This window comes from Sus scrofa, chromosome 18 (genome assembly GCF_000003025.6).
Source record: "Sus scrofa isolate TJ Tabasco breed Duroc chromosome 18, Sscrofa11.1, whole genome shotgun sequence".
NCBI lineage: Eukaryota > Metazoa > Chordata > Mammalia > Artiodactyla > Suidae > Sus > Sus scrofa.
In genome coordinates this window covers 995,124-1,011,047 of record NC_010460.4, presented here as the reverse complement: position 1 = coordinate 1,011,047, position 15,924 = coordinate 995,124, and the positions used below count along the sequence as shown (strand labels likewise).

Below are 15,924 nucleotides of genomic sequence, written 5' to 3'. Positions count from 1 at the left end.
GACTGGGCCATGGGCTCCTGCAGGAAAGGGGACAAGCGCTCGCCTGCCCACGTGCCAGTGAGGACAGCTCCTCCCACGGGCGGCATTTCCTGCTCAGGCTCCCTCGGTCTGGGCAGGAGCGAGCCTGACGGTGCACTGACAGAATCCCTGTCCCCTCCCTGAATACCGCTCGCAAAGCCACACAGGGCACCCTGCAGACCGTGACAAAGGGGACCTCACAGCCTCGATGCACTCACACTCAGAGGGAGCGCGGCGAAACCGGCTCGCACGACTTCTAATTACAAAACCTCTGCCAGAGCCTCCTCCTGCTGGGCAGCCCATTAGACGGTCCACGTGCCAGCTCTGACCACTCCACAGATGCTCCTCACAGGGCCAGCGGCTGTCCCCTGGCCACCTGGTCAGGAGAGCTGGGGGCCACCTCCCTTACGGGCCATCAAAGCCCTGGAAGCTGCAGCCACCGTGCGCCTCTCAGCAGCCAAACCTCCCTCTTTGCGGCCAAGCGCGCCAGCCCTGGGAGTAGCCCCGGGGCAGTTGTCACTGGGGCTCTAACCCAGGTGGCTGCTGGCTGCAAGGCCAGGGCTGTTCCGCACACCTGGAGAGGTCCCCATCCCTCCCACGGGGTTGACCTCTGCCACCCACATCTCAGCTCTTCTGAAGGGTCACCTTCGGGGCCCACGTTGGGGTCTCCACCCAGCAGCCAGAGGGACCGTCCTGGGACAGAGCGAGCGAATCGTCACCCGCCTGCTCAGGACCTCAAAGGGGCCTCCCCCGAGGGAAAGGCCCTGTGGGTCTGGCCCTCTGCCACCCCGGCGCCAAACACATCCCAGGCCTCGGTGCCATAGGCTCCCTGGGGTTCGGGACACGCTGAGCACGCGCCCCACCAAGCACACCCTCCACCGCCTCGCGCCTCCCTGGGCATCCGTGGTGGCCTCCCCCTGGGGGGGGTCTGCTCCGCGGCCACCTGCGCCTTGTCTGACCACGAGCGCCCATGTCCTGCCCGGTTTCTCTTCAGGATACTTTTCACTTCCGGATGCGACGTGACGTTACACGATTCGCTATGACACAGTGTCGTGTGTTACAACACACAGGTATCCTAGGCATGTCCTCGGCCTATACCGCCGTGATAGGCTCTGTCTTGCACAACACCTCTGCACGTGGACAGGATTAAACAAGCAGACAGTGTTACACAATTACATGATAAGAGGATCCATCTCGGAGTTCCCGTCGTGGCGCAGTGGTTCACGAATCCGACTGGGAACCATGAAGTTGAGGGTTCGATCCCTGGCCTTGCTCCGTGGGTGAAGGATCTGGCGTTGCCATGAGCTGTGGTGTGAGTCGCAGATGCGGCTCGGATCCTGCGCTGCTGTGGCTGTGGTGTAGGCCGGTGGCTACAGCTCCGATGAGACCCCTAGGATGGGAACCTCCAAATGCCGTGGGAGCAGCTCAAGAAAAGACAAAAAGAAAAAAAAAAAAGCGGCTCTGTCTCTATAGGACTAAACATAGGACACAGTGTTATTCGGTTAACGTCACAACACGACCCTGCGATGTGACAGCCTGCGAGGCTACCGGTGTTTGCTGCCTCTCACGATGACACATGTGCCACTAACCCAAGCCACCTCGTCCTCCGTCTGCCTGCTGGGCTGCACCGTTACTGGGGCTGAGCCTCTGCTGTCACCCCAGCATCCCCATTCCCAGCACAGCGCCTGGCTCTCCGCCAACCCAAGCAGGTATCGGCCAGATGACCGAGAAGTGGGCCTGGGCGCGACTGAAAGCAGGTCAGAGACCACAGAACTCAGAAGCCTCAGGGTGGACAACCGGCGGGGAAGGCGGCCCCGGCCCACCTCCCTGCTCCCTGGTTCTGCGCAGGGGCGTGTGGCTGGGGAGGAAGCGGGCCAGCCCCGGACCCACGGGTCCAACTCAGATCCCAGTGCAGCCGTGGCTGACCGCCTCCAGACCCCGGGCTGCAGCTCCACGCCCGTCCCCACTGCAGTGTGACCCCGACCTGCCCTCACGGGGTCGCACCGCGCAGGCATTTGGTTCTGGCGCTGACAGGTGCCCACGAACGGCCCTCGACTCGGGCTGCGTTCCCGCTGCGGGCGCCTTCCCAGGACCCGCGGAGGAGAGCAAGTCCCTCCCTGAAGGTGTCCAGCCTCCGCCTTCTGTCCCCTCCACTGGGGGACCGTAGAGGGCGGGCCACCAAAAAGAAGCCCCCGAACTCCCTTCTGGGGCCAGAGACAGAGCAGAGAGGCGTTCGCAAGCACGGCTTTAATGTGTCTTGAACCAGAAGCTCGTTTCGTCATCACAGACGTAAGCACCAGGAGAGACCCAACACGTGATCACGGGAACTTTTTTTTTTTTCCATTTCTTCGGCCACTCCCGCGGCATATGGAGGTTCCCGGGCTAGGGGTCCAATTGGAGCTGTAGCCACCGGCCTACGCCAGAGCCGCAGCAACGCGGGACCCGAGCCGCATCTGCGACCTACACCACAGCTCACGGCAACGCCGGATCCTTCACCCACGGAGCAAGGCCAGGGATCGAACCCGCAACCTCATGGTTCCTAGTCGGATGCGTTAACCACTGCGCCACGACGGGAACTCCCGACGGGAACTTCTTGAGCGGAGTTCTCCAAAAGCTGAACATTCCCCAAATGACAGCATGGTTTGACTGTTAACAGACTCCTTTTCTCCCAACATCAAGAGCTGCATCTTTGTATCCAGTGTGCGTTCTGCAGCCGAATCAAGCCAGGATGAACCAGCCCCCACCCACGATTCTTTCTGGGGGGGTGGGGGCTGTCCGTGGGTCTCCTTTCTCACCACCAAGTGAGCGCAGAGCCCCGCAGCCAGAGCCTCTCAGCCGCAGCCCCGGGGACGGCGATCGCTGGGTCAAGGCAGCGCCTGTGGGGGTGAGCCGGCGTCCTCTGAGATGAGCCTCGCTCAAGGACTACAGACGGGGCAGTGTGTACTGATGGCCATCGCGAGACAGGCCTCTCTCTTCCGCTTTGCTTTTGAGACATGGGATCTCAGTTCAGTTACATAAAGCAAACTTGCGCCTTCTGGCTGACAATCAACAGTAGACACGCAGCAGAAAATCACTCAGTCTCTCCCTCTGGATTTGCCCTGCAAGCTCCGCTCCCACTCTGAACCCCCAGACACACAGTTTCCGTGGCGACAGGCACCCCATTCCGCTAACCCTGCTACCCAGCTTCCCGCCTCCACCCTTGGGCAATCTGCCAGTGGGCATGCTGAGCCAGAAGGAAGGGTGAGCGACCCCTGCAGGACCCCTGGCTCATGGCCGGAGCCCGCGAGCCAGCCTGGCTTCAGGGCCCCTCCACCTGGAAACTACCGGGGGCAGCAGGCCCATCAGGAGTCCACTTGCCTGGAGGGCAGGTGAGGTCGCTCACGCCCTGCTGCTGTGGGCCGGTCAGCAGACCCATCAGGACCGCCCAGCGCCTGCACCACCGGGCTGTATCTCTCACCCGTGTCTCAAGGTGCAGGTCAGAGGGACGCCGAGGCCCCTTCTACCTAAAAAAAATCCTCTGGCTCTGCCGTTGTCTCTGGGAGGAGAAGCAGCATCCATGTCGGCTCTGGCTCTTACCAACTTGAAAACAGGTGCCTGTTCACCTGCAGAAGCAGTTTCTGGGCAGCTGGGCTTTTGTGAGCATTTCCAAAGCATCTTCCTGATTCTCTGTTGAAAAAAATCAGCTTTCTTCCCACGGCCATGCTCACCAGTTCCTCTAACATTTATTCTGGCCCCTCAATCACAACCAAAGGGCCCTGGGCCCAAACCGGTTTCAGACCAGCCCATGTGGCTCAGGAGTCTGAGGATGAGGCCCAGCCGGCTGGCTGGACCAGAGAACCGTGTTGTGGCTGATGCTCCAGTGGAGACCCTCCTCCACCCCACTCCCAGGGGCCTCCGGCTCCTGGATTCCTGACTTGGGGACCCCTGGGCACCTGCCAAGCCCTCTAGGCATCAGGAAGCAGCACCAAGCCCATCAGACACTGTGACTTCGCCGAGAGTTTTCCGTGGACCAGAATCCACGTCGGCTCTGGTGCTTACCAACTTGTGACAGGTGCCTGTTCACCTGCAGAAGCAATTTCTGGGTAGCTGAGCTTTTGTGAGCATTTCCAAAGCATCTTCCTGATGCGAGTCGAGGGAGTCAGGCCAGCCCCTCCTGCCCTGAGTGCAGGCTCTGTGCCCGCCTCCCGCGGTGCCCTCTCGAGCTCCCCTTCTCATCTTCCAGCCCACCCGCTCCTCGCCCCTCCTCCCACCCAGAGCCCAGGCGCTGTGTCCCCTGCTCTGATGGACAGCTCCTCGGTGGTTCCCGGCGGCCTGGGCCTCATGCGGTGCACTGGCCCCGGAGAAGCTTGGTCAACAGTGCCCATGGCTGCACCGAGTGGGCAGCACAGAAGAAACTGCGTTTCACCAGGAGAGACACATCGCACTTTCCAAAGGAGACACACCTGCCGCCTCCACCCAGGGCTGGTGGCCAGGCGGAGCCCACTGTGCAGGGTCCTGGGGCTAAACCAGGTGGGTCTGAGGGCTGGCGGCCCCAGCCCCCAACCCCAGCCCACACTCGATGGTGTCTGGAGGCATCCCGGTACTGAAAGCAGGGGAAGGGGAGGCGGGGAGCTGGACTTGGCGGCGGGGGGGGAGGGAAGCCTCATGCAAGGTCACCACGTTCTCTGAACGAGGAGATGCTGCTGATGAAGGCACACATGTCATCTGAAAGGAGCCCAAAGAAAGAACAGCAGCTCGGTGCCAAGATCGGAGCTGGGATCAGACAGGAGGAGCTGGTGGCCCTAAGGTCTGAGGCGGACTCCTCACCGGTCAGGAGAAGTCTGGGGCTGAGACACCCCCCCGCCCCGCCCCAGGAGGGAGGCTGCTCTCAGGGGCAGGAGGGGCCGAGCACGCTGGCAACCCCGACCAAGGTCACGGGGACCAGAGGCTACGGGGCGACATCTCTGCAGAGGGGGACGCCAAGCCCTTATCTGCAAGGTGGTCAACCTCACCGTCTCCGAAAGCGGCCACGCAGAGATGAATCAGAAACGTGCAGCCACGGACAAAGTCCCAGAGAGAGGAGGGAAAGAGGACTTTCCGCTCCGCCCCACGCGACGAGGTCGCTCGGCCACACCACGGAAAGTGACCACCAGTTACCCGGCACGCTCTGAATGCAGTCGGCGCCTCCGTGTGCGAGACCCCGACTTTCAATGTTCACGTGCACAGTGAGTTCACACCCACATTCACAAACGAAGCAGATCCGCCAGCAACGTTGCCCAGCGCAGGAAACCGGCTGCACGCGCCACTCAGGACACAGCGCACGTGCTCTCTGATGGGGACGGACGCATCAACTACGTGACTCTCCCGGAAGTTCTGTGTCACTCGGCACCAAATCAGCAAAATAAATGCCTTTAGAGTCCATCCCAAGGCTATCTGTTCCTCAGCCACGAGAGAGCCCTACGGCTTAAGCCCATGCGGATCCGCAGGCAGCGGCGACACGCAGGCGCCCAAGACACCTGCTGCATGCGGTCCTGGGGGAAGAAGGCGCTCTGGATGTCATGCGCTTGGCCACCTCCGTGCATCCCGCAGGCCCCCCCGGCCCTACCTCCGGCAGCAAGACTCCACGTCGTCTTTCAAAACCAGAGACCACAAACGTCCTTCTGAGTTCCAAGCGCTGACACGACGGGATCAAGTCCGCCCCCGCGTGGGCCCTGCCCGAGGTGGTGGGGACCTGGTGCCGCTGCCTTTGGTACGTCCACGGCCCAGACTCGAAGGTCACTGTGGTGACAGACTGATGCTTCACAACCCTCTTCCCGCACAGCATCGGGTCCACTGATGACACCGTGAAATTACTTAAAATACAACAGTAACTTAAGATTTCTAACTCTGCATGGATGTTACCTGTTTTGTGCAGAAACACCCCGGCTGGTGCAGCTGCGATGGTTAACGCCAGGGCATCCATGTGATTCAGAAACCTGAGTGTTCCCGGGGCTGCTGAGGTGACACAGGCACATGACCGCACGTGCACAGTCCCCCACATGAAGGAACACCCTTAAAACAACCAACCTCGCTGCCCCCAGAAAGCACGGAAGGAACGAGAGGCCACCACCGTGAGCGTGTGGTCACAACTCTAAAAAGTCAAAAAGAGGAGTTCCCATCGTGGCGCAGTGGTTCACGAATCTGACTGGGAACCATGAGGTTGCAGGTTCGATCCCTGGCCTTGCTCAGGGGGTTAAGGATCCAGCGTTGCTGTGAGCTGTGGTGTAGGTGGCAGACACAGCTCGGATCCTGCGTTGCTGTGGCTCTGGCGTAGGCCGGCGGCTACAGCTCCGATTCAACTCCTAGCCTAGGAATCTCCATATGCCACAGGAGCAGCCTTAGAAATGGCAAAAAAGACAAAAAGACTTCATCCTGTTCCACCCCGTTCGCAGTGTCCTCAAGTTCCAGCAAATCCAGGTTTGAAAGTCTTACTTCCCAGAATGGGGATGATCTGAAATTTGTGGAACAACTGTCTACACACTTCTAGGTTAAAAACGGATAGCTGGCTTGGTCGTAAGTATATTCAGTGATCTCGTATGTTGCAGAATGAGGACCGCGGAGTGGGCGCTGGGCAGGGGAGGAGACCCCGTGTGGCCACGGGGACGAGGCCATGAGCACAGATTCCACTTCCTCCCAGGCTGACCTCCCTTCCCCGAGACGGCTCAGCCGCCACTGAAAAGGCCACCGCTGAGGGGTGAGGGCCAGCCAGCCGAGCTCCGGCCCTTACAGAAAGGAAGCCCGGGGCGGGGGGCTTTGGCTCCCCCCCAGCTTGGATCCGTCAGATTTCTGGAAAGCAGTACAATTTTGCAAGGAATTCTTCTTGGACCAAGTATCTCTAGGTGGTCTCATGACTTTCGGCCACTAAGTCACCAAGGACAGCAACATACCCTCCCAGTAAAACCCAGCAGCAACCCAAACAGAGAAGATCTGAGGCTGGGCCCTAACCAGGGCCTCACAGCTCCTTGTGTGCCTGGCTTCCTGTCACCGCCTCGAGAAACTTCGAGTTCACAGGTGCAGCAAAGTGACACGTGGGTGGATGAGAAGCAAAGGTCCAGACCCTCACCTCAGCCACAACACTTCCCTGGGTGTCACACTGGGAAAACCGGGTAAACTTCCTTGACAAGCAGCTCAGAGATCCCAACATCGGGACTGGCTGAAACCGTCATTTTCTGCTGCAGCATCTGGGGTCCGCTCCCTCAGCCCCGTTGCTTACAAACCACCATGAAATACGAGGGCCCTTCCCACCGAGCAGCCCGGAGCCAGCAGGCCCGGGTCCTGTGACGTTTCCTGTATTTTTCTCACTGGGCAGAAAGACGGTACCTTTTATCCGTGGTTACGGTAGCGGAAAACAAACTTGGACTCAAGGGAGAAGCAGGCTTTGCACCCACTCCCTGTTTTGCATTCAATGATAAACACCAACCGCAGGCCGAGATCCCTCAAAGCACAGAGCGGGGTGACCGGGCTGGGTGCCGGGAGGAGGCCAGGTCACACACCCGTCTGGGCAGATCTTCACCCTGGGCCGTCTCGGGCCAAGTGGACACAGCGAAGCCTCAGAGCACAAGAAAGACCCCAGAGCACAAGGGCCCCGTCCCGTCGGCCCAGGGGTCGCTACCCAGGCTGGATCCCTGCCCTCCAGCTCCAGCCTTGCAGCTCAGCATGGGCCATGTGCTCGCCATGGTCCCCCAAAGCCTGGCCCTGTGTTGCAGCGATGCCTGGCCCCTCGTGTTAACAGACTCTGCTGCTGCCCTTGCTGCCTATGCCCACCTCGGGGCTCCAGGAGCCTGTTTGTTCGTCCTTCTGGACAGCTGGCTCCCCGCTGCCAGGCCGTGCTTGCGTGGTCATCAAAACAGCCTTACCTGCTGCTTTTGCAGCGTCCGCCGTGGTCACATTCTGGACGTTGGCGCGAACTCTGAAGGTCACCGCTGGCCCCACGACCCTGGAAGAGACCAGGGACAGGCGTCAGGAGGACTCAGCACAGGGCCTCTTCTCGGCAAGCACCACGCACTCGGTCGCTGCCTCTGCACATAGCACCCCCGCCCAGTGCGGCTCCTGGGTCACTGTGACTCTGTCCCCAGAACCCAGGGTCCCATCCACAGGCTTTGCTTTCCTGAACACGTGGCTCTGCTCTTATAAAAATTCAAATAAACCTCAGGAGCCCAACAATAACACGCAGATATTCTTGCAAGGGAGAAAGAAAAATTGTTATGGAGACAGATTTTAGTGCTTGGCGCCCAGGGGAGTGGTAGGGACCCAAAGCAGGAAAGACAAGAGATGCATGTTTTAAAATTCTCTTGAGAGGAACCCTTTAAAACACTCACTGAAGTCTTTAAGAATGACTGTATAAAACGAACCAGCAAAGACTGCCGAACACGAGTCATCGCAAATCACCAAAGCCTTTTAAATACTGTGTTGGACGTGAGTTTGAAAAGCTCATTCCTCTTGTAGCAATGGATTCGTCTGAAGGGGGTGGGAGGCCATCAGAACCCTCAGCTCCTCAGCCCCCTGCTTCAGAGGTCCCCCCGTTTCTCTCTCCAACTTCCCCGACCTGGGGAGAGGGCCCCAGGGCAGAGCTGGCGCCTCGGGGCACAGCGCCTGGCAGGGAGGCTGCCCTTCCCAGTGACCTGTGGGCTCTCTGTGGACGCCAGCTGTCCTCCCACCGTCCAGGGGCCAGGCTTTCCTCACTGGGGCTGAGCGTCCCATCAACACGTCCACGATTTGAGCAAACCTCTGCATGCACGGGCCCGTCCATGCGCCGTCTAACCCTGGGGCACCGCGGAACAGGGCCTTGCCGCCCTGCGATGAGGAAGCTGAGGCCCCAAGGCGCTCCATCGCCCCGAGGGAGCCCGGCGTGTGCTCAGGTGAGAGGCCGAGCTTGAGAAGAGTTGCCCAGAAACTACAGCAACATGCCAAAAGCAGCAGAAACACAGCTATCGGGGACCGAATTACAGGATGGAAAGTCTGCAGCTGCCACCTCCGCGGCTAACCTCGCGTCTCCTCACTTCCCACGGCCCCTCCTCCAGGGTCAGCCTGCTCTGGGTCCCATGTGAGTTCAGACCTCATCGTCCTTGTAGTCAGGACTCCTGGGATTCAGGGGCTGCCTCTGGCCCACAGGACCTCTGCAAAGGGAGCTGCGCTGCCCTGCCAGGCAGCCTGGTCTCCCCGCCCTGTGTTGTTGGCTGTTCTTGGCAGCAGCCTTGGCATCGCCTTCATTCAGCGAGGTTCTCCCATGCCAGCACCTACCCTGGTGCCCACAGCCCTGGGCGGCAGGTCCAGCCCGAGGGCCTCTCCTCACTTCTCCTGGGGAAGTGCCAGCCTGCCCTCTCTGCCCACAGTCACAGCCAAGCCGAGCTGTCCGTGTCCGGCTCCCTGAGTGCAGCGCCCAGAGGGCCTGTTCCTGGGAACTGCGGCCTCACTGACCCTCTGTGCACGTTGCCAGGCTTCATGGCCCCAGGGATGCTCCAGGCCCTGGTGTCCAAAAGGACCAGCCAGGCCTCTTCCCTGTCCCTCCTGGGCGCTCCCTGGGCAGTGGAGGCCAGCTTCCCTGGGCCTGGAGCAGGGGCGGTTTCTGCCTCTGTGCCTTCATGTAGCCTAAACCGCATGGTAATCACTGCTGGGACTGCTGGCCCCCTGGACAGAATGACCCGCTCTGAGGCCCAGACGTGCTTCCCAAAACCCGGGACCAAGGGCCCACATTTGGGGGCTCAGTCATGACATCTGAGTGCATGTGCCACCAGGGTCAGGAGAAAGCCCTTACTGACGTGGGCGGCCCACCCCTGGCAAAGGGCACCCCCCACACAGCTGAGCAGACTCCCAGCTCCCCGTGATCTCCGTGACATTTCTAATCTAAACCACTCGGCGCAGCCCCAGGCAGACGGGATCCCCCAAACCTAACCTTCCCTCAGGGGCCGGACGTGCTCCCTAAAGACCCCAGCTCCTCAAAGACTGAGCACCTGGGGCGCCCACCTGCCCACACACTTGTGGGACCAGTAGGAGCAGCAGGCGGGCACCTTCCTTCCTTCCCCCAGGACATCCAGGGTGGGAAGAGCCTCCCTGCCCCTGGCCTGTGATGACCTGGCCCCCTTGCGGCCGAGTCCTGGCCCTGGTGCCAGCGAGGGCAGGGTCATGGCCATGCAGGGTGGCTCCACCCCCCTCACTGCTGTGCGGGGTGCGCGCTCGATGCCCGTTCCACGGCACGCGCTTTCAAAGTCTCTGCCCAGAGGCTCCACTGCACATGGATGTCCCGGGTCACCGCTCTGTCACCCTTGCTGGGCCTGTTAATCTCTTAGGCCTCAGTTTGCTCAGCTGTAAAACGGGTGGGCGGTGAAGCCAGTGCTGGATGTGACACCCCTGCAGGCCCGTGTCCCCGGACTCGAGGACGAGGATGGGAGGACAGAAGGCAGCGGCTGAGCACGGAGACCACAGACCCGTCCCGCAAGCTCCCCACGTGTCCTGCTGGCACTCAGGGACCCCAAGCCTTGGTGTCTTGCTGGCCCTGCGCCCAGCCGTCATACAGGAGCCCGCAGGGGAGTCCACCTGGCGCTGAAGGAGCAGCAGGGGCAGCGCAGGCACGGGCAGGGTGCACCATCGTGGCACACTTCACCAAGCGCCCGTGCTTTCTGCGGGTCCAAGTACAAGGTTGAGGCTGCCAGCTCAGCTGAGCACCCGGGCAAGACTTGGGGCACCCACAGAGGATTGGTGCTCTGGCAGCCCTAAGGATGTGGGCCTGCCCGCGTGTGGGTGCTCCGGCCTCAGCCTGGGACGCGCTCCCGGCAGGGCGGGCAGGGCCGTGCCTCCCTCAGGCTGCCCCCCACCTCACCGCCTTTCTTCTCCCTCTTGCTTTTGGCATGTGGGCACCTGACTGTTTCTGAGAAGTGAGGCAACCGTCTGCGTGTTATTTCTGCTCTGAGGTCCCTTCGCTCAGTCCCGGTGCAGCTGCGACCTGGAGTGTCTGCTGAGGCCTCCCGGACCCGCTGCCCGAGGCCCCTCCCCTCCCGGGACAGGCTTGCAGCGCCCAGGCCCTGCCGCCAACCCTGGAAGCCTCCCCATCACCCGCCACACATGGCAGCCCGCACAGGGGTCTCCCATCGCCCGCAGCTTCCGAGGGCCCCGTGGACCCTGATCTCCCGGGGGGGCCCCTCAGGGCGACGGGAGGGTTCCTGCCTAAAACCCCACATGCCTCTCCATAGCAGGAGTGTCATCCGTTTTCAGGAGAGAAAACACATTTAGGGGACCCACCACGTCACAGAGGAGAAAGTCAAAGCCACCAGCCCCCCTACTACCTTCAGGCTGAGGCGTCCACACGCCACCTGCCCCAAGGTCACAGCCAGGACGGTGGAGAGAGTGCAGGCAGGGCTGGGCAGCCTGCCGCGTGGCTCAGACCCGCCCCGCCGCTATTAGAGGAGACACTGCAGCACACGGAGCATCAAAGACCAGCCCCAAAGGGTCCAGCCCCGCCGCAGAGGCCAGCACCGAAGAGCGACCTCCTGGCTCTCCCTTGAGAGCGTCTGTGGGACACGGTGGAGACCCTACAGTCTGCAGGTGCTCACCGGGTGCTGTCCTTGTCACACAGTGCTGACGCTTCCCTTTCCTAGAGCTGGTTCTGCCCCGAGGTTTCCGGGGACCAGAGCCCCTCCCAGCCCTGTTCTGAACTGCCCCCCGACTCTGGGGAGGCCCAGACCCCGTTATCAGATTCCAGAATTTCACACAGGTGACGACAGAACGCACGTGCCAACTCCTGGTGCACACGTTCCACCAGCACGCTTTCTGCGCAGCTGTCTCCCCCGCCTCCCGATCACAGGCACGACTTTCCAAAATGCCTGATGGGACCTTCGGAGGAGGAAGGGCTGAGCCAGTCGATTCCCAGCGGATGCTGTGAGCAAACAGCCCCGGCACAGTAACACAGCACAGCCCACCAAACCAGGATGAAGCGCCGTCTCAGAGCCAAGCGGCTGCTCCCCTGCGTACGATCGCTCCGTGACCACGTGCATCCTGGGGATCCCCGTCTGTCCTCGGCGAGCACCCTGCCTTCAACTCTCTCCTTCTTGTGGAGAACTTGTAAGAAAATGGCTTATTCAACATTTATGTTTTTTGTCTTTTTTTCTAGGGCCGCACCCACAGCACATGGAGGTTCCCAGGCTAGAGGTCCAATCGGACCTGTAGCCGCCAGCCTACACCACAGCCACAGCAAAGAAGGATCCGAGCCGCATCTGCGACCCGCACCACAGCTCACGGCAACGCCAGATCCTTAACCCACGGAGCGAGGCCAGGGATCGAACCCGCAACCCCATGGTTCCTAGTCGAATTCGTGAACCACTGAGCAACGACGGGAACTCCTATGTTTTGATTTTGAACTTGGAAGGTATTTGCTAGTTCTTCATCCTTCCGTCGCGGCTGACAGGCTGCTTCTCTGGTCAGGAATCCTGTGCAGCATCAGCAGAGGCGTGTTCCGGACGCCCAGGCCTGCGGGCGCTGAGAGCAGAGCCCTCGTGCCTCTTGATGCTGGCGCTGCAGGGAGGAAAAGCGGGAGCAGAAGAGCAGGCCCTGCTCCACCCTGGAAAAGCATAAGGTTGAGCAGAGGGTCCACAGCACAGGCCGCGGGTAGAGGCACCTCTGGCCGCGGTGTGTGTTTCATTTCACCTCAGTGCAAATCCAAGTATAGGTTAAACTTGCGGTGCGAACCACCCTCCCTGACAGCTGTGTCGCAAGACCCTCGGTCTGTCCCACGGGGTCTCAGGGCAAGTGGAGAAAGAGAGGTGAGCTCAGGTGCCCTCAGGGCCGGAGCTGGCTGATAATCCGCTCACTCACTGAGCACAGACTGAGCACCTGCTGTGCTTCTGGGCCCTGAAGACACTCCACTGAGTGACAGGGGCCCGGCTCCGCCTTCCAGGAGCCCACAGTCCACTGGAGAGGGAAGGACCCACACCCTTCTCGAAGGAAGGGGCCCCTGAGGAAGCCCCTCAACACTGCAGCCTCCACTCCAGGCCTCGCCCCACCCCTCCTGCTGGAACAGCCCATGCACGTCCAGCGAAAGGAGCCGAGAGGGCGACTGCTACCCACAAGCCCAGCACCAGAGCTCGGCCAGACAGTGGGTTTTGAACAGCCGTGAAAACGCGGGCAGAGTAAGGTCCCTGCTCCAGGATGGAGTAGCCACGCGGCAGGCGTCCTCGGGTGGGGTTGAGCACTTGCCGGCCGGGCCGCCTGAGAGCCGGGCCCGGGGACACTGCAGTGAGGAGGACCGCGTAACGTGCTCCTTCTCCCAAGCTGTGACATCATCGGAACCTCAGGTCTCCAGTCAAAGCACCAGGACTAGCCTAAAATGAGGCGTGGCCGTCTTTCATGCAAACTGATCTATGTTGTGAAGACAGTGGCTCCTTCCTGCCGCCTCGCCCTCAGCGTCCCTGACATTCCGGCTCTGGCCCATGGGTGGACCTTTGGAACCTCGCCCAGTTACGCAGGGCCTCCTCTGCTCTCCTGAGGGGCATCGCCAGGGCAGTCCCGGCCCAGGTGGAGCCAGGTGACCGTGCCCACCTGTGAGCGCCAGGGTCTCGGCCAGCAGACTTGGGGAGCCGGGCACCCCTCGTGGAGCCCTGTCTCCCTGCGGAGGCCGGAAGCCAGGCTCATCTGCACCCCGTGTTTCCCAGGATTCTGTCTTCCTCTGGCCTTCAGGGCAGACCAGGGCCCCCACCCCCCAGCCCCTGCCGTCAGGAGTTCGAGGCTGTTCTGGCCCTTTCTCTCACTGCTGCTTCCTTTTCATTGTCTTCCCAAATGAGGGGGCGAGGAGGCCGGTAAGCAAAAGCTCTGCCCCCGGGGAATGAAGGGCCCTCAGGAATTCTGCAAACCCCCTCGGAACCCTCCCCCGAGGAGGGGGCTGTGAGGAGGACGGCTGGGCCCAGAGGAAGGACGGAGGGCCCTCGGCCTTGCTGGGACCCTCCTGGATCTGCTGCCCTGCCTGTACATGGGAAACCCTTGAGAACGTGTCCTGCTGTGTCACAGGAGCCCCTCGTGAACGTGTCCCGTCATCCGGAAGTCACAGCCACGGAACGAAGCTGCTTCTGTGTCTGGGAGCTCGGGAGGGTGATCCAGAACCGCCCGCCTGCCTCCCGGGGCTGCCGCTGGAGGCTCCGCCGAAGCCCTGAGTCAGAAGCAAAAGCGACACGGCCCCACTGGCCAGCGGCCTGGGCTCAGACCCGTGTCTTTGTGTTGCAGGCCCACTCCCACCCCGCCCACTGACTCAGCCGAAAGCAGCCAGCATCCATCAGCAGCGTGGACAGCCGTGATTAGATTATAAAATCATAACTGTGGTGGCTGTGGGTCTGCGGGCATAATTACATCAGCATGCTAATGCCATTTTAATGGTCTCTAATGATGTAATAAGAAATAATGGAATTTACTTGACAGCTACATAACCATTAACAAAACATATTAAGCATAACTAGAACTTCCATAAAGCGCAGACAATCCTGAAAGCGCTGCCGTGAGCGGCCTCCTCCCCTCCTGGAACAATGAGCAGCCCTGAGCGTGAAATGCGGAGCGTGGCACCAGCCACGCCATCATTCCCCGCCCGAGGCCACCTCTGCCAGGTCAGTCCATGCAGCCAGTGCACGTCCTCACAGGTGGCTTCACGGTGCTGGGTTCTAGGGTGACACACAGGACATGCATGTGCTTCTGAGGACACCACAGCATGTCCACACTGCTACAGGCCCAGAAGGGCGGAGCGGGCATTAGCGGGCCAGCACTGTGGCTCCCCGAGGCTCTGGCCCCAAGAGGACAGACTCCAAGAGCAGGGTCAAGGGCGAGGCCCCGGGGATGGAGCTCTCGCAGGTTTGGCTCATGGAAGCTGAGGACCAGGCTCCCAAAGGGTGACAGAGGCGGTGGGGTCCCACGTGGCTCCCGGGCAGTAGGAAGCCCCCGATCTCTGAGCACGAAAGAGACTACGGCAAGTGAGACCAACAACAGAGCTGGTCTGGCAGCCGGCTCTACCTCGGGAGGTGGAAGCCCCTCCGGAAGCCTCTGCCCCGAGCCAGTCCTCAGGCTGAAGTGCTGAGAAGTCTGGGAGGGACTGAGCCGAGGAGGACCAAGGAGCAGACCCCGGTGTGTGTGGGGGGGTCAGCCCCCTCCCACTGAAGGCCCAGGCCCAACTCCCCCTCCCACTGGAGCCAAGGTCATGGGTGTGTTTCACTAAAAGGACTGGAAAGAGGAAATCTGTTCCATGGACCCTCCGTCACCGTCACCCTGATGGGGGACAGAAACGAAGAGGACAGGGTAGAAAGGCAGGCTGCAGGTGGGCTGCATAACAGGTGGGACGTGGCAGAAGACGGTGGCGTCCGGGGACACCCGTCCGGGGTCTGCAAGGTCTCTGGTGAAGAGACGCCTGAAACCCCCCTCCTTTAGGGCCCACGGCCTTGGAAGGTCACCTTGGAGACGGAAGCGCAGGGGGGCGTGTGCAGCGTGGAGCCGGCCAGACCCTGCTGTCCATCCTAGCGAGGGTGGGCACTGGCTACACGAGCCCCGCAGCTTCCAGCCTGGCCCCAGTGCCCGCTCCTGACCTGCAGATCTGGGCCACGCCCACCAACCCTGGTGACAGGGCGATGGTCTGGGGGTGGCGGAAGAGCAGAGGAGGCGCACCCACCAACCCTGGTGACAGGGCGATGGTCTGGGGGTGGCGGAAGAGCAGAGGAGGCGCACCCAGGGAGAGGCAAGGTCACTGACCTGGGCCTGGGGGGGCCCTCAGCTGCCCACCCCCCACCCCACGGGCAGCTCCCGCTTCACCCTGAGAACCGCACTTCCTCTCCAGTCTGCCCCCCCCGCCCCGGCCCCCTCCACGCCATCAGGATGGTTACTAAGAAGCCAGGGGCCGCAGGGGCCCACAGGTTGGGGGGTGGGTCACAG

At 61.4% G+C, this 15,924-nt stretch overlaps 1 protein-coding gene across 3 annotated transcripts in view; it reads right to left on the bottom strand.

Moving 5' to 3' along the window:
• Positions 1 to 15,924, bottom strand: part of PTPRN2 (protein tyrosine phosphatase, receptor type N2) — a 668,485-nt gene that overhangs the window by 378,562 nt on the left and 273,999 nt on the right. For all 3 annotated transcript variants that reach the window (XM_021079161.1, XM_021079162.1, XM_021079163.1), the window contains one exon: positions 7,893 to 7,972. In XM_021079161.1, coding sequence (XP_020934820.1) covers positions 7,893 to 7,972 — 80 coding nt within the window. The remainder of the gene's footprint in view (positions 1 to 7,892; positions 7,973 to 15,924) is intronic.